At 39.3% G+C, this 24702-nt stretch overlaps 1 protein-coding gene across 3 annotated transcripts in view; it reads left to right on the forward strand.

Moving 5' to 3' along the window:
* The window catches only part of GRM7 (glutamate receptor, metabotropic 7), a 1560849-nt gene that overhangs the window by 1445420 nt on the left and 90727 nt on the right, over positions 1–24702 (forward strand). For 2 of the 3 annotated variants that reach the window (XM_006846628.1, XM_006846629.1), the window contains exon 9: positions 15024–15270. In XM_006846628.1, the coding sequence (XP_006846691.1) occupies positions 15024–15270 (247 nt within the window). Of the gene's footprint in view, positions 1–15023; positions 15271–21469; positions 21562–24702 lie in introns of all 3 variants that reach the window. The other variant, XM_006846627.1, reaches the window with a different exon arrangement.

The raw sequence follows: 24702 nt of genomic DNA on the forward strand, positions 1-24702 counted from the left end.
TTATTTGCTGGTTGCTGGGCTGTGGGGCTGGTGGGGAGGGGAGGGAGGGGAAGGTGGAGCACAGGGCAGGGATTAGATACAGGATAGTTTGGGTTCTGGGGAGGGGGGCAATATACACAAAGTGAGAGGGGAATGGAAGAACAAAGCAGATGGGAGAACAATTAGGCAGGTTTGCATGGGTTAAGTGGGACAGAGATAAATAACGATGTATGCACAACCTTGGAACAATAGGGCTCTGGGATACAGAGATTGAGACATGGTTGGAATGGGAAAAAGGGGGGAATAATGTTAAGATGCTTGGCTGTCTTTTGAATCTTGGTTTTCCTTGCATTATATTATAAAATAGACATTGGAGGGGGAGAGAAAGGAATAGCCAGAAACATCACCATAGAACGCTTGTAAGTCCGTCTTCTGCCTATAACTGATTGGAATACCTAAAATGGGGTACAACATGCCCAGTGAAGGAGGCTTCCTGTGGAGCCTCTACATTACATAAGACTATAGGTGGAAGCCTGAACCATATCCAGATCTTCAGAGATGGGAAATTTCCACTTGAAAGGACAAGCAGACTAGAGCGGCTAGAAGAACAGAAGATACTTCTTGAAAGAAAGACCTACAGGAAAAATACAAATCAATAGAGGCAGACTGACTGTTACTGTCTCATGCCATAATTCTGCTGCTGCCCCATTCTTTGCTGTGCCTCTGGTGTTACTACAAGAACAAGCAAGTTGCTTGCCCAGGAGACATCAAGGCAAGTGATCGGGTCCCCTCAGTGCAAATTCCCTTCCAAGACTAAGAGTCAATGGGCATACATGCTCTGATTGGTGACCACGTTCATCACCGATAAATGAAAGTGAGGGAAAAACAGCAAGGAAGCGGCAAGCTAAGCCCTACAACGGTCAATAGACTTCTGTGAACCTGGGTGGAGACCTGGTTGGCCAGCAGTGTGGCAAGACCTGGGGACTCTTGGGCCCAGAGTCAGTGACATAGCCACAGAGGACTAGAGTGGAGAGTCAATCATCCAGTTGATAAGAAGAGAGGGCATATGCACAAGAACATCCGTACGTGCAGATAATACCCAATTGACCTGGCTTCAATGACAGGATGATCAGAGCTCAACTAGAAGAAGAAAGAAGATGAAAAAAAGAATAATCTGATACAATTTGATGAACTTGACCTACACCTATGCATGTAGTAGCTCAAAAGAGGAAACAAATCCTTACAGCAAGGGTCATTCCCAGCCCCTCCACTGCCATGTTACAATCACTAGTAATTATCAGTGTATGCTAACTGTATTCTTTATCAGTTTCACACTGCAGAAGCTGATACAAATCTTGCAGTTCAGTTGTCTATGGCAGTAGGGGGTTGCTGTAAATTCTAATACTAGTCCTGTTAACTGTTCTTCCTTGCAGACATACCCTATCTCTTAATGGAGTCATCCTTCGGGATAGATCCTGAAATGTTCTTTATGACAATGAATGTGACTCCAAACCTCCTCAATGTCCCATTACTGGCATGGTAGACCACCTAATTCAAATGGCCAATACCAGTTAATTTTAGCTCACTAAAGTCTGTGATACTGATCTTGATGCATTCCATTGCATTTCAGATGACTTCTGATTTCCCTCAATTTTTAACTTTGTACATTCTGTGTTATAATTATTGATGGATGTCTGCAACTCTCTCTTCAATGTTTTGAGTCATGCCACATACGCAAAAGAATGTCTCAATGACTTTTCTCCATTCATGCCAGTTTGGTTGATTACTTTAAGGAAGCATTTCTTCCAAAGTCACATTTTTAGTTTGTTTCAATATCTGGATATTGGATTTCAATATTTGGCAGTATTATCAGATAATGTTCCATTAGGGACTTTTCTGACTCTCCATTCTCTGGGATCATGCCAAGGATAAGCCAAAGACTACTTTTGCATGCTCAAGAGTTCCATCTTAAGCCCTCCTTCTGCAAGGCATTCTTCCTGGTAGGGAAGAAACATCTTAATCACAGGGATCAAATAGTGTTTAGATGAGAACTGTAATGATTCCTTTGGGAGCTCATAACAACACAGTAGTGCCTAGTCTTTAGAATTGTTTCTTCTCAGCAAGCCATGCTTTACTTGAGATCTAAAGGATGAATAGATTAACAACAAAGTGGGTGAAGTGGGAAAACATACCAGGGAAAGGGGCAAAATTCAGCAAAGGTCGTGTGAGAGCAGAAAGTAAATGGTTAACATGCTGCACTACTAACCTGGAGGCTGAAAGTTCGAGTTCAACCAGAGGTGTCTCAGAGGAAGGCCTGAAATCTATTTCTGAAAAGCCAGTCATTGAAAAATACAATGAAGTACAATTCCACATGGACACAGCTGCCATCACCATGAACAGAAGTCAGTTTGTTGACATGAGGAAAATGTGTGACAAGTGTATTAGAAATGAAGTCATGGATTTAGAAACCCCAAAATTAACAAGTGGTAGAACCTCCACCTCCATCCAGAATCCCTGATTCTTATTCTAGTTCATTACACATTTTACTGCTTTCGGTCTTCCAATTAGCAATCAAGCATAGTAACTATATGCACACACAGAAACCCCACTCTTGGCTTGCTAATGGTATGCAAAGAACTGATGAGAAGGATTTTGAGGCTTACCAACCACATATGATAGAGAAGAACTGCTTCATAAGGTTTTTTTTTTTTTGTTGTTTTTTTTTTTTTTTTTAAGGTTTTTATTGTGGATTGAGTGAAAGTTTTCAGGGCACATCATCGGTTTCACATTCAAACATTCATATACCTTGTTTCATTACACTGATTATAATCCCCTCCACATACCATCAGTTAACAGAGTTTCTCTATATCCTCTTTAGCTTTTTTGGGGGGTGGGGAAACTTTGCCTTTTTGGAATTTACAGTCTCGGCTTTTAGGGAGGGTTTTTACATTTATCTGTGGGTATCCAGGGCTCATGTATGGAATTACTAACCAGCATAACTGAATAATCAGAAAAGGGACATTTTGCTATGTCTACTAGGTGGCTAAAGTCTGATCCTCAGAGCCTATGGTTTGGATGGTCAGCAACGCTTGGGCCCACGGGGACTTGTACTCCTGACCAGGTCTGCACGGTCTGTATCAGATTCCCGCTTATTTATTATTTGTTTAAGGGACGCTGCCTGTCTTAGGTGGTCAGTGTGAATTCCTCAGTCTTACCCGTCATCGAAACTCATTGCAGCATGGCAATGGCTCTGTCTTAGGTTGCCGAGGTTCCACATGATCCTTGCCCGTCTCTGGCCACATGTCCACCATAAACAGACACCATCCGAAGAAGGCAGGGAGGAAGGAGACCAGCTGGGGATCCCACATGCAAGATGTTGCCAGACCTCCACCTGCTCTAAGACGACCAAGCAGGATCACTATGCTGAGGTTCAACCAAGTTCACAGGGGAACTTAATCTCTGGCCAAGGTAGCAAATTTGTAGCCACTCAGTTCTCAACTTGAGAATTACTTATATCAGTTCATAAGGTTTTCTACAATGGAATCTTTAAGGAGATTTTCAGGTCTTTCTCCTGCAAACACTAGATGGTTTCAAATCATGAAGCCTTCAGTTAGGACTCAAGTGCTTGTCTCTTGCACCACAAGGGCCTTTCATTCATTTGGCCACAATCAGTTAAGCATTTAATCTGTGGCAGGAGATACAGGATAATGCACTGGACCTCAAGGTCAGTTTGAACCACAAGGTGGGCAGTTCAAACCCACCAGCCACTCCTTGGAAACCCTATATAATGTCACTATGAGTCAGAAACAACTCAACAACACTAACAACAACAAGAAGGATCTGTACAGTAATTCAAAATATATAGTTCCTGCTCTCAGAGAACAGAAAGTCTAGAAAGGTGACAAATTAAATAAACAATAAATGAATAATCACAAATAGTGATGGATTAAGTAAACAAAATAATGTTTATGAGCAATTAGAGCAAGAAGGGCAAACTTAAGATGTGAAGAAGAAAAGGCCTTCTTGAAATAGGTTGGAACCTGAAAGATGGGAAGCAGGTCGGTATTGTTCATTATCATTGAGTCAATTCAAATTCATAGTGGCTTTTTTCACAAAAGAACCAAACACTGCCCAGTTCCGCACCAACTTCACTATTGCCACTGTGTCACACCATACTGTCTGAGATCTTCCTCTTTTTGCTGATCCTCCACCTTTCCAAGCATAATGCCCTTCTCCAGGAACTTGTCCCACCTGATACTATGTCCAAAGTACGAGAAAATCTTGTCATCTTCACTTCTAAGGAACATCCTGGATGTACTCCTTCCAAAACAGATTTATTTGTTCTTCTGGTAGTCCATGGTACATTCAGTATCGCTTGGGTTCTTGATTTTATGATACCTCTTGAAATGACTGAACATTGATCAATTATTCTCTTTGGTACAGTAACTCTGTGCATTCCTTCCCTCTTCGTTTGATATTTTCAGCATCTTTTAGTATTTTGCACATAGAATCCTACAATGTTACAACCCCAGACTTAAATATTATCTGTTTCTTTCAGTTGAAGAAATACTGAGTGTGTTCTTCACATTTGGGTTTCCAGGACTTGTCACATGTCGTTATGATATTTGACTTTGGCTTCTCAAGCTGCCATTGGAAATGTTCTGCTTACCTCTTTGACATTCTCATGTCTTCATTTTACACAGCTTCTCTGTGATTAAGAGGAAATTTCTGTGTCTCCTCTGACATCCACTTTGATCTTTTCTTTTTTCCTGCCTTTTTAATGACCTCTTTGCTTTCTTCATATATGATGATCTTGATGTCATTCCATAACTCTTTTGGTATTTGGTCATTAATATCTAATGTATCAAATCTGTTCTTGAGATGGTTTCTAAATTCTGATCAGCTATACTTAAAGTCATATTTTGGCACTTGTGGACTATTTTCAGTTATCTTCTGCTTCAGTCTAAATTTGCACATGAGCAACTGATGTTATATTCCACAGTTTGCCACTGGATTTGTTTTGGCTGATGACATTGAGCTTTCCCGTCATCTCTTTCCACTGATGTAGTCAACCTGTGCATTATGTCTGGTGAGATCCAAGTCCCTTTTATGTTGTTGAAAATTGTATTTTCAATGAATAAGTCATTGGTCTTGCAAAATTCTATTATGAGATTGCCATCATCATTTCTATTACCAATGCCATGTTTTCCAAATACTGATCCTTCTTTTTTTCTAACTTTCACATTCCAGCCACCAGTAATAGTCAATGAATCCTGTTTCCAGTTTGATCAATTTCAGACTGAAGACCTTGGTAGAGCTCTTCAACGTCATCATCACTGACTTTAGTGGTTGTTGCGTAAATTTGTATAATAGTGGTATTAATCCGGTCTTTCATGTAGATGTATGAATACTGTCTTATCACAGACAACATTGTACTTCAAAATCAATCTAAAAACAGTCTTTTGGATAATGAATTTGACAGCATTCCTCTTGAAAATGCCGTTCCTGTCATAGTAAACCATATAATTGATTCAAAATGGCCAATACCAGTCCAGTTCAGCTCACTGATGCTTAGATGGTGATTTTTATGCTTTCCATTTCATCTTGACAATTTTCAATTTCCCTATTTTCATAGATCGTATATTTTGCATTTTTATTGTTTAATGGATGTTTGCAGCTATTTGTTCTCATTTTGAGTTGTGACACATCAGCAAATGAAGATCCTAAAAGCTTAACTCCATACACATTATTAAGCTCAACTCTACTTTGAAGAGGTAATTCTTCACCAGTTGTGTTTTGAATGCCTTTTAACCTGAGGGGCTCATCTCTAGAAGTGTATCTGATAATGTTCTGCTGCTACGCAAAATGTTTTCAGTGGCTAATCATTCCAAAGTGGTCTACCTCTCCTACTTCGTAGTTTGTATTTGTCTGGAAGCTCCACTGAAACGTGTCCACCATGGGTCACCTGGCTGGTATTTTTAATACTGGTGGTGTAGATCCCAGCATTACAGCAACGTGCAAGCTACCATAGTATGACAAATTGACAGATGAGTGGGGGGAGGACTGAGGACAGATTAAAATAACTCAGAACAGCATCAAAAGCAGAGGAAACAATATGTGCAAATGCCTTGAGAATGAAGATAGTATGATGAATACAGGGGACTTAGAGAAGGTGAGGGTTTCCTAGTGTGGTATTGTAGGATAAGCACTGGACCATGAGGTTGGTTTGAACTACAAGGTCAGCAGTTCAAACTCATTGGCTGCTCCTCTGAAACTCTATACAGGGTTGTTATGAGCTGGAATTGATACAATGGTACATAACAACAACAGAGAAGGTGTGGGAAGGAAGGCAGAAGCTGTACAATGAACAGCTTCTTGGGCTATGTTCAGGATTTTTATCTTTGTCATATGTGTAGTGCTAAAGCAAGCCAGATGTCTGGAGTCCTTACTATTGATATTAGCATCCAACTTGAAAAAAGAAAGAGACATGGAATTGGGAGTTATGAATGGTTAGAGTAAACAAATGGCCAGTGAGGAAGAGGAAGATCCCCAGTGATAAGGACTGACATAGTGGCAGCAAGAATGGACTTGGATATAACAAGGATTGGTAGGATGGTATAGAATTGGGCAGCGTTTTGTTCTGTCATGACAACAACAACAACAGAGTCAGACTCAGAGAAGGTGACGAAGTAGACTAGAGCACAGGCCTTCAAGAAACAGACCTTTTTTGGAGAACAAAGTAAAACAAAAACTCAAGGAAGCAATTAGTCAGAAACACTAAGGGCTCACAGGAAACATGACCTTTTCTAACCTGAGACCAGGAGAACTATATGGTGTCCAGCTACCACTATTGATCACTCTGACTAAGACCTCAATCAAAAGTCCAGGTTAGAATGAGTAAAACAATGTCGACCAAAATTCAGAACACTGCCCCTCAAAAACAAAAAGCAACAACAAAAAAAACCCAAGACCAGAAATTTTGACAGAAAAGGGACTAGAGGAATCCCCAAAACTCTTGCTCTTACACAACCTTGTAACTGGAAATTGAAGACACGCCTGGAAGTCATCTTCCAAACAACAGCACCCATGCAGAATGTGTGCTTCAGAACAACCAACTATAATGGACAAAAAGGGCAACGCTTCCTCCGAACCAAGGATGAGCTGACAGGGAGGACAGGAAGCCAGACAAGGTACCTAGTGAATAAATAGGTAGAGTGCTAATGTATTGCAGAAGTTGTGACCAATGTCACTGAAGAATTTGTGAGTGAACTATTGCTCGGGAACACTAATTTTCTATGTAAGCTTTCACCTACACACAACAAAATGTTTAAAAAGACAGAAAAGAAATAGTGCTTTTTAGATTTCTGATCCAAGACCTTAGAAGCAAAAGCAAAGGGATATGGATCTTGTGAAGGCAAGATAAAAGCCTTGAACAAATCAACCCCTACTCCTTGGTCAGGTACAATCTCTCCTTCTTTCACTCCTATCACTGTGAGTGTTATTCCCTTGCCCAATTACACAACCTCATTCATTATTCCATTTAGGATTATGGACTGAGTAGCTATTTGTCTACACCTTTCTAAGCATTCTCATTATAATTATTTGCTCCTTTTGGACTTCAGCTGATCCACATATGAGTGTCTGTGAGTTGTGTTCAGAGTATAGAGTCATGTCAGGATAGGTCGTTCAACTAGCCTAGGTTCTACTTGATGGTATTTACCCTTCAGCCAGGAACATTTGTTAGTGCATGCTGGATAATGCCTCTTAGGACAGAAGTAAGGGGCCCTTCTGCCATCTACAATCACTGCACAAGCACAGAAGGAAAGACATATACAGGGAAAACTATGGTCTGGTACAAGGTGACCACTACTTGTCAGTTTCTTGTACTTGATAGCTTGTATGTCACCACTTGGAAGCTGTGTTCAAATACCAGTAGGATACTCCATGGTGAAGAATTCAGTGGAGCTTCCAACCAAAGACAGATGAGAAAAAAAGGTCTGGTGACCTACTGCCAAAATTAAGTCAATGAGAACTCTATGGATTACAGCAGCATAGTGTCCAGTATAGTGACAGAAGATAAGTCCTTAGGTTGGAAGGCATTCAAAATACACAAGAGCCACAAGAGACTTGAGTGTAGCAACAATCCTGAAGATGGTGCAGGATAAGACAATATGCTCTTCTGTTGTATATGGGGTTGCTGATTTGATGGTAACTAGAAGAGGACTTAAAACATTTACTGATGAAGATCAAAGAGCACAGCCTTCAATATGGATTGCATCTCAATGTCAAGAAAACAAAAATCCTCACCACTGGACCAATAAACAACATTCTTATCAATGGAGAAAAGATTGAAGTTGTCAAGGACTTCATTCTTCTTGGATCAACTGTCAACACTCATGGAAGCAGCAGTCAAGAGATCAGACAACGCATTGCATTAGGAAAATCTGCTGCACAGGAACTTTTTAAAGTGTTGAAGAGCAAAGATGTCAGCTTGAGGACTAAGGTGCACCTGACCCAAGCCATGGTATTTTCAATAACCTCATATGGATGTGAAAGCTGGACAGTGAATAAGAAGATTGTAGAAAAATTGATGCCTTTGAATTATGGTGTTGGAGGAGAATACTGAAAGTGCCATGGGCTGCCAAAAGAACCAATAGATCTGTTTTGGAAGAAGAGCAGCTACAATGCTCCCCAGAGGCCAAGATGGCCAAACTTCGTCTATCATACTTTGGATATATTGTCAGGAGGGAACAGTCACTGGAGAAGGATATGGTGCTTGGTAAAATGGAGCATCAGAGAAAGAGAGGAAGACCCCCAATGAGATGAATTGGCCAGGTGGCAACATCGATGGACTCAAGTGTGGCAACAGTAATGAGGTTGGCCCAGGATTGGACATTGTTTTGTTCTGCTGTGCGTAGGGTCACTGTGAGTCAATGCCAACTCAATGGCACCTAACAACAACAAGAAGCAAATTTTGCAAGAGGAATGGAGTGACACAATCATAGGTCAGTGGCAAGACAGAAATGGAACATTGCAAAAAGGAACAGAGAAGACCAACACAAACAGCCCTAACTAGTAGGAGGAAAGACAAAGGTTGCATGATTAAAATCATTAGAACTGTCAAAGTTCAACTGGAAAGCCATTTTTTATGGCTTTGAAAACTAAGATAAGAACACTCTTTCTGTGAGAGTCTGACTTTGTATACTTGTCAACGACACATTCAGCTTGAAGCCTATCAAATAAGCCCAAGAAATGCCAAGCAAAGCTCTCTTGTTTTTTAACCACTAATTTTACATCAGTATGTTCATTTGAGCCTTGTATTTTTTATGTTCATTAGAATTGTAAAGATAACATTAAATCTTGGTGAGATTAGAGACTTTTGCACTTAACAGACATGGTAAATTTCAAATAGTATTTTTTGAAGCAGAATACTTAAAGCTCAAACTTTATTATTTGAAGTTCATTGGTAGACTTACGAAGTAATACAGATCATTGTTATATATTGCCTAATAAATTTTGCAGGGAAAAAGAGCCAGCCTATTCCCATTATATGAAAGAATCTGATATCATCTTCTGCAAAGAGGCTGCTCAGTCTTGATAAACGTGGTCCAGATTCAAAAGGAATCAATGGAAGCTGGCAGAAGTGTGTCTCTCCAGGCCAACAGTGGGGGAAAACGCTTTACTTTTGTATGTTAAATTACTACAAGGCAGAAACCTAACAGTTTTGAGGCCCTCAAACCAACAGGAATAGTAAATAACCTTTTAGATATTACAACATAGAAAATAGTGCCAGTTTTGGCTATATAAAAAAGCAAACCTCCAGCATTGTAGTTGGAGGGGGTGGAATTTTGAAATATAAATTGATGAGCCAGTGGGACTGGTGGCCAATGAAAAGTCTTTACAGCAGTGTGTCTAAAACAAAAGCCAGAGAGCTGACCCCATCTGTGTATAGGCTACCTGAACACTATCCAGTAAGATCACAGTGACGTATCTCAAAGAGGTCACCTGAAGAGCATTAGGATGACTTGGGAACTGGCACACTGACCTTTCCAAGAATGCGCTCAATCAACTTTTACTGTGCTATGTGGGAATAAGCACATTATTAGGGCTCCGGGTCAAATGCAAACTACTCAGCTGGTGGCGATTTCCAGTCTGACATAATCACTGTGCTTATAAGCCATAAATCAATTTGCATTCACCTACAGCTTGTCTTCTTGTTGTTGTTAAGTACCACAAGTCAATTCTGATTCTAATCGACTTTGTATAGGGTTTCTGAGGAGGAGTGGCTGGTGGGCTTGAACCACCTATTTAGCAGTCCATTGCTTATACTACAGTACCACACCAGAATTCTAGTCTATCAAAATAAATAACGCAATTGTGTGTAGATGTACCTTACATACAATTGCATTTTTAAAAATTGCTAAATGAGAAACACAAAACATAGAAACACTGGGTCTGGTCCACTAATCATCTAGTTGCTCTCATTATTTACAATTCTGTGATCTGATTTTATGTCTTCCAGAGCACTGATTACATTATTTGGTATATGTATATTGTGTGTTGTTGTTGTTGGTAAATGCCATCGAGTTGGTTCCAACCCATAGCGACCCTGTATACAGTTTCCAAGAAGTGGCTGGTGAGCTTGAACCTCTGATCTTGTGACTTTACAGTCCAGAGCATTAACCACAGCATGACACACATGCATCGCTATATGTATACCTATCTGTTTGTCCATATGTCTTTCTGTTACCTAATGAAATATGTTGTTGTTGTTAGATACCATCAAGTTGGTTCCAAGAGACTAGTAAGAACCAATATACGATGCTTAAAAAGAAGGATTCAGTGAGCATCCTTTGTGAAATTTGTACATTTATTTTCTGTATGACCTTCCTCCCCACTAGAATATAGTTCCCTCTTGTCAGAGGATATGCCTGCCATGATCACTATTGTGTATCCCATGCGTGGGTCCGTACAGGCCCAAGTATCAATAAAAAAGGGTGAACTGATATAAGTCCTGGTGGAGAATAAGCACTGGAATGCTTACTGAAAGGTCAGTGGTTCAAACCCACCAGCTGCTCCTTAGAAACCCTATCCAGGGTCTATTACTATGAGTCAGAAATGACTCAGTGGCACTTAACAGTAATAATGCAAGTTAGGATGAAAGTAAGGAATATCTCACACACAGCCATTCTGGAAAATAGTTAACCTCCTATATTATATCAGTGGTTTGACAGCTTCCCTCCAAAAATCCCCAGTGCTCTCTTCTTAATTCTATTTCATAGAAATAAAGGTAATCATTTCTGTTAGTCACTTTTATAGCATGCATTTAGTATTAAAGACATTGTAGGAATGATGAGACTATTTAGATGAACTCAGACATCTGTAAGTGGGTTTTTACTAATAGTTTCAGTCTTATATGCATCTGTGTCCAGTCAATTGTTCTTTAAATCCTGTCTTTTTCTCTCTCTTCCTCTGAGTGGTATTGAAATGATGGTATGCTTTTCGAAGGCTAAAACCTGTCCCTGTTGCAACAATTGCCTTGCCTTGCGGCTTCTCAGAGTAATGTCAATTAAACTGATTCCATGCTTAAAAAAAAGGAATGACAAATTTCTGACTCCAAGCTGCTTGTGAGCTGAACACTATCTAACAAGCTTTCAAACCTCTTAGCTTTTGAGTCATCTAAGTCAGACAAGGAGAACTCAGCAAACACTAAGCTCTACACTGAGCTGTGAAGCAACAAGGCATCTCATAGTTGGGTGAAATGTGGATGTGTATCATGAGACACCATTTTTCTTTATACCTCGGTGTAGGACTCAGTATTCTTGGGTTGGGGCAGCTTTTGCTGAGAGCCCTGCCTAGCAACGAAATGATCCAGAATCTGTGTGCTCTTAGTATACTTGCCCGACATGGGAATCCCTGGGTGATGCACATGGTTAATGTGCTTGGCCACTAACTGAAAAATTGAAGGGTCAAGTCCACCCAGAGACACCTTAAGAGACAGGTCTGATGATCTAGTTCCCCCAAATCAGTCAATGACAAAACTGCATGGAACACAGCTCTCCTCTGCCTCACATTCATTCCCCATGAGTCGGAGTCACTTGATGGCAACCGGTGATTATTTAATCATAAATAGACCTGTTTTGTTATCTTGATGTAAAAAGTTTCGTTATATGATAGTGTTGACAGAGGAAACCTAATGTGAGATCTACCCCTAACAACAAAACCCTTTAAGAATATCTGCACTGATGGTTGGTGGTGGCTATATGATGTTGACTCAGTTCCTACTCATAATGACCCTGGCTAGGATTTCTGAGGCTGTTTAAGTCTTCATGGAAACAGAAAGTCTTATCTTTCTCCATTAGAAGTGATAGTGGATTTGAACTGCTCACTTTGCCGTTAGCAGCCCAAACCACTCTGTCACCGTTGACTCCATATAAATATCATTATTTTTGTTAAGTGCTGCCGTGTGGGTTCTGGCTAGTAGCCAGCCATCCTTTATAGAGTTTTTAAGAGCAACTGATGGGTTTGAACTGCCACCCTTGTGGTTTCAGTCCAGTGGTGATCCTACAGTACCACACCAGGGCCCCATGTAGAAGCTAACATTTCATAAGCACTTGTTTCATATTTCCCAGCTACTTTGCTAACATTTTTCATGTATGTTTTAGCTAAACCTTCACAACCACCATATGAGACAGGAGTTATTACAATCTTGATTTTGTTGATGAGAACCCCAAAGACAGAGGAAATAGTAATTACCAAGGATTCCATGTAGCAAACTTTCAGAAACTACTTTTCTTGACTACTACGCAAAACCCCCTCTCTGACTTGACTCGAATTCTCTAAATCCTCGAGTTAAAAAAAAAAAAAAAATAGGAATTACTTATGGTATGTGCTAGAAAAGACATTCAGCTCAAGACCCCAAACTGGATTCTAAGAATTCATTTAGGTTGATGGTAAACTTAAGAATCAATGATCAAAACCCAAGGAAATTCCAAGAGAATCTGGATTTTTCTTGCATGTCTCAACCATCAGGGTTGGCCAATGTGAGGGAAACTCACATTGAGGACAGCCAGCCAGAATGGAATTAGTCTTAATGGAAAGCTAGCCTGATCTCAGTAAAGTGTACAGAACTACTGAGTTTAAAAGCAGGGACTTATATAGATCACCAACTCTTCATGTTTCTAAAGAAATTATAAGGAGGATTTAAAAAAATATGGTATGAAGTACTCAAGACTAAGCAAGATAATCTATGCATCACATGAAAGAGGACATTGTTGTTACTGTTGTTGGTAAAAGCTGTTGAACTCATTCCAACTCTTAGTGACCCTGTATAGGGTTTCTAAGGAGCAGCTGGTGCGTTTGAACTGCCAATCTTGTGGTTCAAGGTCCAGTACTGATCTTACAGTGCCACACCAGGGGTCCATTATTGTGAAGTGCCATCGAGTCGGTTTCAACCCATAGTGGCCCTATATAGAGTTTCTGAGGAGCAGCTGGTGAGCTTGAATCACTGACATTGCAGTTCAGACCCTTTGCTGTCTGGTGCATTAACCCACAGCACCACACTAGGAGTCCATTGGTTGTGGTGGCTGTGTGCCGCGGAGTCGATTCCAACTCATAGCGACCCTATACAGGGTTTCTGAGGCTGTTAATCTTTACGGGAGCAGAACGCCTCATCTTTCTCCCGCGGAATAGCTGGTAGTTTCGAACTGCTGACCAATAGGAGTTCATTAGAAAGACAAAAAATAAATCAGTGCGAGTGGGCAGTGAGGATTCACCTTCCATGTAAGTCACCCTTCCAATCCAGTGTACCGCATGTGCAGCCATCACCTGCCTGACGGTGAGGATTTGCACGCTGCTACAAAGCTGAAAAGACTTCAGTGAACTTTTCAGACTAAGATGATCTAGGAAGAAAGGGCCAGTCATTGTAAATCCTAAGAATCACAAAGGTCTGACCTGCTACTTATCATGGGGACGGTGCAGGACTGATTGATGTTATTTTTGGTTGCTTGTGGGGTTGTGGAATATCAAGGAATCAAGCTTTCCACTGATGTGAAAGGTCTTGAGAGCTAGTTGCTCAGTGTAATCTGGCCTTTACAAGTCATTCAATACATAAACATGTCTGGGCAAAGGAGGGCTCTGGATCATTAGAGTCCGCGTTCCAAATAAAACTGGAGCCAGACACCTTGTCTGTAACTTTCTCTTTCTTGATCTCTTAACTCCCTACACCCTACAACCATTGCCTTGTCAAATAAACCAGCGTGGCAAATGATTGAACCCACTGTAGGCCAAGTACGTGCCCGCCCTTACTACTTTCCTGCAGGAGATCACATTGTTGCACAAAACTGAAAGAGACCAGGAAAGCGATGGGTCATCATCCAAATCCCCAAAGAAGACAGGTTCAGAATAAGGTTTTCCAATCTCTGAGCACTTTGTCAGTACAGAAAGTAGGGACAAACCAATGTTCTCAGATCTTGATCCCTTATCAGTGAGGTTTTATAAGCACTAAGCAAGAAGGAGTTAATTTTGAGAGAAATTTTTAATTTATTTTTAGGTTATTATAAGAGTATGTACACTCTTGTAATAAAACAATTAAGTAAATATTGACATAAAGTCTTCAAGTATGGTCCCAGAATCTCTGTGTTGCAAGAGATTATAGCATATGAATCCTCTGTGTATGTGAGGGAATAAAAAAAAATTAACCATGTTACTTGTTTCTATAATCTTCATGGTTCATATTCAGCCCTAGTTTGATTAAAGGAACTTCACTGAAGTAGACTCTGAAATTCTATGTAGGATCTAACGGTAGGGCAGACATGCACATGGGTTTACCTAGTGGCATTTTATCAGTTGATATATGCACATTTCCAGAACCTGCAGCCATTTTGTCTTCCTTTTTTATCAGAAGTCCCTGTAGAGCGCTACATTTTTCCTCCTATATCTTCCCCTCCTTGACCATGTAATCATTCTTGACATCACTTGACATGTTCAGACTCCCTCTACAGTCATTTGATTTGTAATAGTGTCTTGTGTGTTGTGTCTCCTAGCTCTACATACAAACTACCACGCTTACAATCTCCATGAACCTAAGTGCGTCCGTGGCTCTGGGGATGCTATATATGCCGAAAGTGTACATCATCATTTTCCACCCCGAACTCAATGTCCAGAAGCGGAAGCGAAGCTTCAAGGCGGTAGTCACAGCAGCCACCATGTCATCGCGACTGTCACACAAACCCAGTGACAGACCTAATGGTGAAGCCAAGACAGAACTGTGTGAAAATGTAGATCCAAACAGTAAGTAACTTTCCTTTCCTGTTATTTTATCCAGTCTGCCTCAGGAAGCTCTAGAAAATGTGGTGTATGTTTGCCTTTCTTTGGAGAACTATTGTGACCATTCTTGTCTCATAGTTGAGTTGCCTTCGTTAATGCTAAGTCTTCTCTTTGAACTTTGAATTATTCATGGCATCATTTTCGTTTTCCTCTGTGTTGGAAATAAGACTTAAGTGGCTCTACTTCAGATGTGTAAAACCTCCCCTTCCCATTGGTAATAAACTACCTAATTGACATAAATATCATGCCAGGTTGTAAGCCATCTTTCTTGCTCCCTTCCTTTTATGGAAACAAGAACGTTCACAGCTAGTTGAACTGTAACACTAGGAAAGAGACAGGGATATTTAAGAACTTTGGAAGCATACCTTCTTTGTACTGTCAAGTGAATTGGAGAAAATTATCATTATCTACTAAGTAAGATACTAGAGGATACACACACCCACAGAATACTGAAGATGGCTGGCAAATTTTAATCTAAATACACTGGCCCAGATACAACCAGGCTAATGGCATCACCATGTGTGAGCTACATCCACCACAGTACTGCAGGATAATTTCACCAAGAAAGACTAGAGGGAATAAGGGACAAAATGTCACATTTCAGATTCCTCATGAAATATTTGAAACACGTTAGGCCTAGTCTTTAGTGACCCTTGTAAATGACTGCAAACATGATGACTCTACAAACATCGATTTGTAAGACAACAAGACCAGTTAAGATCATAAATGCATAAAATTCCCAATAGCTAACACCATTCAAAATGTAGTAATAAGAATGAATCTCGGATTAAAAATACAACTTCTTAGATCTGTTTCCCAGGAATATTTTGACCAGTTGATAAAACACGAAACAGATTCAGATGCTCATGCTATTGGATGTTTTTAAGCTAGAGTTTTGAGATTGACCGTTAGGGCATTCAAGACCTATTATTTTTCAATTAAGAACTGAATTTGTTTAACCACAGACTTAATAACAAGAGGAAAAGAGCCCCTGTTTTGAAATCACTGAAATAACCTTTTTTCACCCTGCAAATAATATATATATATATATATATTTATTTATTTTTAAATCAAGAAGTCACCTAGACTTGGACTTGACAAATAGTGTACAAGGATAAATGATTGTGGTTTGTGGTCCATCTCCATTTAGAAATAGTTGGTTGATCGAACACTGTGAAAAACTTTGAAAATAGGAAGACAGATAACAAAGGTTAATTAAAATACTGGGGTTCACTTCACCTTTCCCACAGAATATATTCTAGGCCAGTATAGTGGAAGAAGGACTATGGTAAGAAAAGGTAGAAACAGAAATGATGTATCATTCAGAAAATAGAATTAGGAGGTAGAATCAAACATTCTGTTTTGGGGTCTCCCAAGCAATGGGTCAACTGAGAAGAAGGGAAGTTAATAGAGAATTGTTGCAATATTGAATGTGATATCGGCAGAGGCTTTCAGATCCAAGCCACTTCACTTGCCAGCTACATGACTTTGGGAGAATCAAAGAAACTTTCTGAAGCTGAGCATTTCTTTGGATGCAATGGAAGTAATAATGTCTATGTCTTAAGTATGGTGTAACGAGTAAACAATCTATTAGATGTAGATATCCATTTGCTTCCAATACAAGAAAAGCCAAGAAGCTTTGTTTGAAATGCATTTCAGCATGATAGGTTGAGTAGATATGATGGCACAATTTAAATGATACTGAACACAATGCAACATATGGAACTGATTCCCAAAAAAATATTCTCATGAACATATATATGTGCATTTATATAGACTCCTGGTGTGGACTGCAAACCATGAAGTCGGCTGTTTAAACCCACAAGTTGCTTCTCAGAAACCATATACTGGGTGGCTATGAGTCAAAACTATTTAATAATTCTGAACATTGGACAGTACATATGCAAGAGTAGTCCTGATATGGCAGTTCAAACCCACCAGTACCCTCAAGTTGGTTCTGACTCATAGCGATCCTATATAGGGTTTCCAAGGAGTGGTTGGTGTGTTTCACCTGCCTACCTTGAGGTTCAAATTGACTTTGCGGTCCAGTACATTATCGTATAACACCACACCCAGGACTCCATACATATACATGTTCATATATATATACATGCTGTTAGTATATGCCATCAAGTCAAATCCAACTTAATAACCAGAGTCATTAACTATTAACTATTAATGATTAGGCCCCTTCCTTGTTGAAGCTGTTTGACATTAAGACCTTGGTCGTTACAACTACCTTTACAAACAGCTCTTGTGTAGAATCTTCTGTGTGGAAGCTTTCCTACAGTCTTCATAAGATCTCTGCAGACTGGGTTTTATTATTCTAACTTTCCTGAAGAGACTGAGCCATAGCCTAATCAAGTGACATAACTAAAATCACAATTTTAGAGAGCAGCAGAGGTTCAAATAAAACTCAGGACATAAGTAACTGTCAAAATATCAATGCAGACCGTTCTTTTATTTTTGACTCCTGTATTTGGCACTACAGCTTGTATGTAAAAAATATAATGATGGTTGATAAAAGATTCCTCAGTTAAATGTACTGTGACATGTATCATTGCTTGCTATGTTGTCTACAAAGAGATGAATCACCTGAGATCAAAGACGGCTGCCCAGGTAGAGGCCTTATCTTACTAATTTAAATATTTTATCAGCTTTGCCAATCGGAGCAATGATTCCAATTGGAATTAACCAGTGCCTTTCCCTTGAGCAAGTATTATTGATTTGGTTTCACCATTGTTCTGGTGTCTACATAAAGCCAAGTCAGAGAGTGTACAGAGAAATGCAATCAAATAGAGGCTTCGTCTTACAAGCAGTTTAAAACAAAAATATATACGTCCGGTCCTCACTTACAGACTCTCTTGTTAGCTCACAATTTTCATTTATGACAATAGAAAAATCAAGTATCCAATTCTTTTACATACTAACGGTGTGCATCAGACTAACGACTACCCAAGTGCAAGATGAGAGCAAGACTGGTTGTGATGATGTTTTTTTGTCAACTTGACTGGGCCATTACACTCAGTGGCTTGGCAATGATGCATTTGGGCAGTTATGGTACCGTCAGCTTCTATTTTGTGATCTGATGTAATCATGCAATTATCCCCTACTTTCTCATAACTCCAATTCCCACATAATACATAATGAGCTGGTTTTGGGAACCTACCCACGTTCTTAAGTGAGGAGTGGGGTATATATTATATATAAATATAATTTATATATAGCTATAGATAGATAGATAATTTCACTCTTTTGGTATTGTGTAGACACTCCCTAAAACATCTTAAAGACTTTGTCTAGATACTTGCTGAACCACAGGAGGAGACTCATGTACCTCCAAACATTGGGGTTTCTGATGACCCAGTTCTCAAAGGTCCCAAAGAGAAGTTGAAAGACTTTTTCTTCATAATTGCTGCCCAATCTAACTTTCTGTAATGATTTCAATGTCCCATATGTCTGCTGTCCAGTGTAGCAAGCACTAGCCACATGTGGCTATTGCGCATTTAAATAATGCTATTCACCTGAATTAAAAAAAAAAATAATTCCAATTGAAATAGTCACCTGTGGTTTGTGCCTACTCTGTTGGACAGCATAAATCCAGAATGAATGCATCTTAATAGGAAAGGATTTCATTCTAGAATAGTCCATCTAAGCCCATGTTGGAAGTAACTCCAAAAATTTTAGCATTGATGCTGATCTGGTGGTATAAAGTCCATTTAATTGAATACAGTATTTACATGTAAGCTATCATCTTAGATGATACAAATGAATCACTAATGTAGAAACAGTAATCTTACTGATAGCCATAACATTTGGAAAATCAATGCAAAGGTGTATGTATAGTAGGGGGCTTCAAAATATCCAGGGGCAAATGGAATTAAATGATAATAGAATTTTTCCACAGCTTTGTGGAATGCCCTTGTATATGGAAAAAGTTGTGGAAAACTGTTAAAGAAACAGAAAAGACTCATCTCATGACAGGAAATATTATTACTAAATGTAGCTCAAATGATCTTCTATTTCTGAACTTGGGTAACCAAGAATAATTTCCTGGATTTAAATAAAGATCTCTGGTTAAAAACACACACAAAAATCCCCACTGGTCATGTAACTGAAAAAAGTACCTGCCTTTCCAATGGGTGAATTCTATACACTGTCTTCTAAAAGAAGGTATCTGAAAGGAACAAGGGGCCTTAGTATGAAGTACAAATGAAAGAATGCAGCAGGCCTAACACCTCATTCATGTTTATTCTCCAACACTTGGTCTCACTGTATTCTCTAATCTCTGTGTCCTCATATTTACAATGCTAGTCCATCCTTGCAATTGACCATCTGGTGCGTGCATGCTTTCCTCATCCAAACCTGCACTGCAGCTACATGTCTGCCTAACAACAAATTTGCTTGGTGGCTTCATTTGGGCAAAAAATAGAACTGCCCTGGCACTGCCTGATTTTCCCCAAACAAGTTCAGTTTTCCTCGTAGGTTGCTTCTCTTGTAGAATGTCAGTTATTTGAAAGACAAACTCCCTTCTGTATTAAATAAACAAAAAGTCGATCTCACAATTTTAATTGATCTGTGACCTGCTGGCATATTACTTAGGGTTGGACCAATGCTTGCTGGTCTCTGTACTTGAATCGGCCTTCTTTGAGAGTACAGAGGTGTAGCCCACCATTGACTTCTCATTGATATAAATAAACAAAAAGTTCTGCTGTTAGCACATAAAAAGGGCCTCACCTAATTTGGATAGTTTTAGATCTGGTCAAGAGACTGCCTTCTCTATTTCCATTTCTAGGAAAAAGGACTGCTCAAACTCTGGTTCTTTTAGCTGCTTCCTGAATTTGGCATATTTCCCTGCACTTTTCACTGCTGACTTGGCAGGTATATGTCCATGGTAAACTAGTAGATATCAGACAAACGGGAGGAGGATGTGATTGTGCTCATGCCAGCCACTATAGTTGTTTGCCAGTTGGATGGATGATATTAACTAAGTAGCAGCATGGTTCTGTTGGGTTGGGTGTGTAAGGATTGCTGCCTTCCATACCTGGACTGGTTGGAACCAGAAGATGCTCTGTGAATTGTCCTCTGGTCAAATGCTCTTCTTCATTGAGGAGTAGAGTGCATAATGCTGAGTGGTCCTATACTACCTTTGTCCTAAACTAGTATGCATTTTCTAATCCAATATTTCATTTGTAATGCAGAATTCACTCAGAGCTAGCTGGGCCAGCTACAGATTGTTTCTCCAGGCAGGTCAATGGTAACTGGAGCTGGCAGGCAGGTGAGCAGTTTGGGCATACCCCCTTCTTTCACTGTAGGGACGTAGGACTAATAATCTGAATCTGTCTGGAATAAAGGATGGATAGATATAACATGAAAGACTGGTTTAAGTCAATGGACACATTGTATGGCAAAGATTCATGTGTGAGAGGAGTGACAATTTTTACTTACGTCAAATATAAAAGAAGACATTTAAAAAATATGTTTATAGCCTAATGTGTTTTTGCTATGATTTTACTTTTAATATAAAGGAAATAATAAAAATGTGTGTTGTCCTCAAAGAAAGCTTTTGTTACATAAACTAGTAGAAATGGCAATATGAGGTGGTATTTGATTTTAAAAAAAAGACAAAAATTAAAAACAAACAAACAACAAACTCAGACTGCTGGAAAGTAACTACTCAACCCTACATACAAAATGATGTCTAGAAAACTCTGGAACTCACTCCTATGCTGTGTTAACATGTTATGATGTTTTTGTGTGTCATTTTGCTTCTTCATTTGTTTGGATACTAACATGCTCAACATTCTGTTATTTGTTTCATCCTCTGGACTAACCAAGCAAGCTGGTCAGCATAACTGGACTAGGCTGAGAAAATGGGATGTCAACAGGAAGAAAAGAATGTTCTGATCATATAGATGAATGTTTTCTAGGCTGGTCTCTCAGTTCTTCCAACCCATGCAAAGTAAAGTTTACTGCCTTAACTAGAGAGATACCAGTACTCCCATGTTCAGAGGTACCTGAATTGTGGTGAACTGGTCTACCAGAGAGGGGGAATATTGTCTATGGCCTCTACCACAGCCTCTTCTGCTAAAGAGAGGGAAGAATAAGGAGTATTGTGTGCACACTTATTTTATATATACCTATATATTTACTTTTCCTATAGACTGTGTACCACCCGTAAGAAAGAGTGTACAAAAGTCTGTTACTTGGTACACTATTCCACCAACAGTATAGCTTTTGCCTGCTTTCCTAAAGGTAAGAAAACAATCCAATTTTTATCTGCTTGTGTGTTCTTGAAAGTGAGAAATGTTTCCATGAAAACTATGCATGATGACTTTTTTAAATCTTTGTATATTAAGGAATGCATTTTCAAAGGTGATGTGCTTGATAAGTTTAGCATCAACAACTGCTGTTGGTTGGGCCCCTGATTTATTTGCTGGAGAATACGTATGTGGGAGTGTGCACGTTTGTCATCCACTAAAATACACCAAACCAACTCAGCGCCATCAAGTCGGTTCCAAGTCGTAGTTGTTGTTGTTGTTGTTATGTGCCGTGGAGTCGGTTCTGACTCATAGAGACCCTGTACAGGGTTTCCAAGGCTGTAAATCTTTACGGGAGTGGAAAGCCTCATCTTTCCCCCACGGAACAGCTGGTAGTTTCAAGCTGCTGACCGTGTGGTTCGCAGCCTGATTCTCAACCGCTATTCGCACCCCATTCGCTACCAGAGCACCTTCAAGTCATAGTGACCCCCCTATATTTATAGGCTATGTATCTTTATGGGAGCAGAGACACTCATCTTTCTCTCATGGAGCAACTGGTGGGTTTGAACTGCCCACCTTGCAGTTAGCAGTACATTGATTATCCTACAGTATCATCAGGGTTCCTTTCTAACAAAATGAGTAGTCGTTAATGGAAAATTGATATGAGGCACTTTGTTGTATGCTTTAAATTAACCAGCGCACAAAAGTTACTTTTAAATGTTTGTTATTACCCTCTGGGTTTGGGAGGCATTGTGGAAAACCTACAAGAAGAGAAGGGGGATGCTTGGCAAATTTAGTAAGAATGTGTGTTCTGGGTCAGTTTTATTCAAGGCATTTAAGGAAATGTGCACATTCACCGAAATGTATTCATTCAAAGAGTCCATCAGTTGCTTTCCCACCTTAAAGGCAAGGTTATCTCAGTTACTACTTGGCAGCAGAGAAATACACACAAAAAAAGGTTTGCTGACTCAATTTCTAATATGTTGAAGATGACTTGAGGATCATAGTTCTTCCTCAGGGAAACAATAAACCATCTACAGTCTTTTCATAGAATTATGGATAGGAACAATGAAGGTCCACACAAGTCTATATATGGCTTTCAACATTAGGCAAACCCAGGAAAGAGATCATATCATTATTTTCTTTTCCAATGAATACTAGGGACATGCAGAATAACCGCTTAGAAGAAATGTGTGACATGTACAATTTATGAACTAAAACTGTGAAGGGACTATCACCGATGTATTTGATGCTTTTGTATTATATTAGGCTCTTCTCAAATAATATATGGATTGAACAATTCACTATTAGTACTATTTTCATCATCATCATCACCATCATCTCTTTACTTCAACCTAAGCAAAATGATTAAACCGAAGAAGGAATACTCGTCCAGCTAGAGTCAGGTATTCCAAATGTGCAACATACACACAGAAAACATGAAGGAGCATTCAGAACAGGGAGTTTTTGTTAAATGCTGTTGAGTCCAGAATTCAAGGATTTCTGAGGAACAACTGATGGGTTTGAACCATCAACCTTGCATTAGCAGTCCAGTCCTTATCCTACAACACCACACCATTACTCTGAGAACATGAAGTAGAGTTTTTAAAATCATGTGGTAACTTTGAGAAAAGTGTTCCTTTTGGATTGCCCCTAAACTTTCTACTGTGTTCTTAAAGTCGATCAAGGCAGGGGATGTTAAGAGGTAGGTGACTGGGCAGTTACATCATGGAAGGAGAAATAAAACAATCTATACTCCTCAATAATACTTACTGGGTTTTCTCTACTCCCTGTTATTACCATGGGGAGTTTTCCCAGATCTTTGCTCTTTCTTCCCATCCTTGTTTTTGCAATGATATTCTCAATACAAATAATGTCTTTTTTTTTTTTTTTTAATGTACTTAACACTGCAAAACAGTGCTAGAGTACTTTCAAAGAGTAGTTACATTTCCTGTTGATATTAGATGTATGCCAGTAACTTAGTCTTTAATTTTGGACATACTGTTCACAAACCTATTTCCTTTATTCCATATCAACATGATCTGTCCTAGATTTTAAATAGGACATTCTTTTTTCCCAGTGAATACATAACTGTATTCCTGTGAGATTTCAAGGGTTGGGATTTTTTGTGCGCTACAAATGCTTGTCAAAACACTGCAGCTCATCAGTTTAATAGTTCTTTTACATGAGTCCGCCTGAGAATAAATGAGAAGAAATTTTCCCTGGTTAAAAATGATAGATTTAATCTTAATCCATTAACAATTCTCGTTAGAAAAACTCTACATTGATGCCTTTTGGTTTAAAGGGTGAATGAATAAAATATTTTAAATCAGTCTTTAAGCTGAAAAAAAATAGGTTTGAAGTGGACTGTACAGCAAGAGACTCAAACTTTTAGATAGGATTATCTAGATTCAATAGTTTTTATAAGGCACTCTCTTATTCTGATATTAAAGGCAGCTTGATAATTTAAGAATAATCATTTTCTATAACCACTTAAGGAGCATAATGGGTTACATGTTGGGCTGCAAACTGCAAGATCAGTAGTTCAAATCTGAGCCTTTCTGAGCCCATAGAGATTTACAAGCTTGGAAATACTATCTAGTCACTATGTGGTGAAAACAACTTGACAACACACAATAACCATAATCACTGAAAATAATGATGACCCAGGACCATCACAGAAGAAGAGCTTGAGTGAAAGGGGGACCCTATCCAGAAAAGCAATGACACCAGAGACGGAGGACTCTAGACTCATGGAAAGAGAAAGGCTGTGTGCTGGCAGCCAGGAGACAGGCTGGCAGGATGTTAAATAATTATATAATCCTGAGTGGTTTTGCATCCATTATAAAAAAAAACAACAACAAAAAACCCAGGGAATAGAAGCAAACACTGTTGAATGATGATGCACGGAGGGGATTATAATCATTGCAATGAAATGAAATACGATAGAATGAGAGCAAAACCGGTATTTTTCCATGTAAACTATCACTCAATTCACAATAAAAGCTTTAAAAAAAATAGTAATTGTGAATGGAATTGGTCCAAGTTACAGTTATGCTAAGCATGAGATGATTGGTATTATTCAGGTCTGCAAGGAGACTGGTAAGGGTGGGAGAATAGTAAAAAAAAAAAAAAA

This window comes from Chrysochloris asiatica, unplaced genomic scaffold, assembly GCF_000296735.1.
Source record: "Chrysochloris asiatica unplaced genomic scaffold, ChrAsi1.0 scaffold00028, whole genome shotgun sequence".
In the NCBI taxonomy this organism is placed as follows: Eukaryota; Metazoa; Chordata; class Mammalia; order Afrosoricida; family Chrysochloridae; genus Chrysochloris; species Chrysochloris asiatica.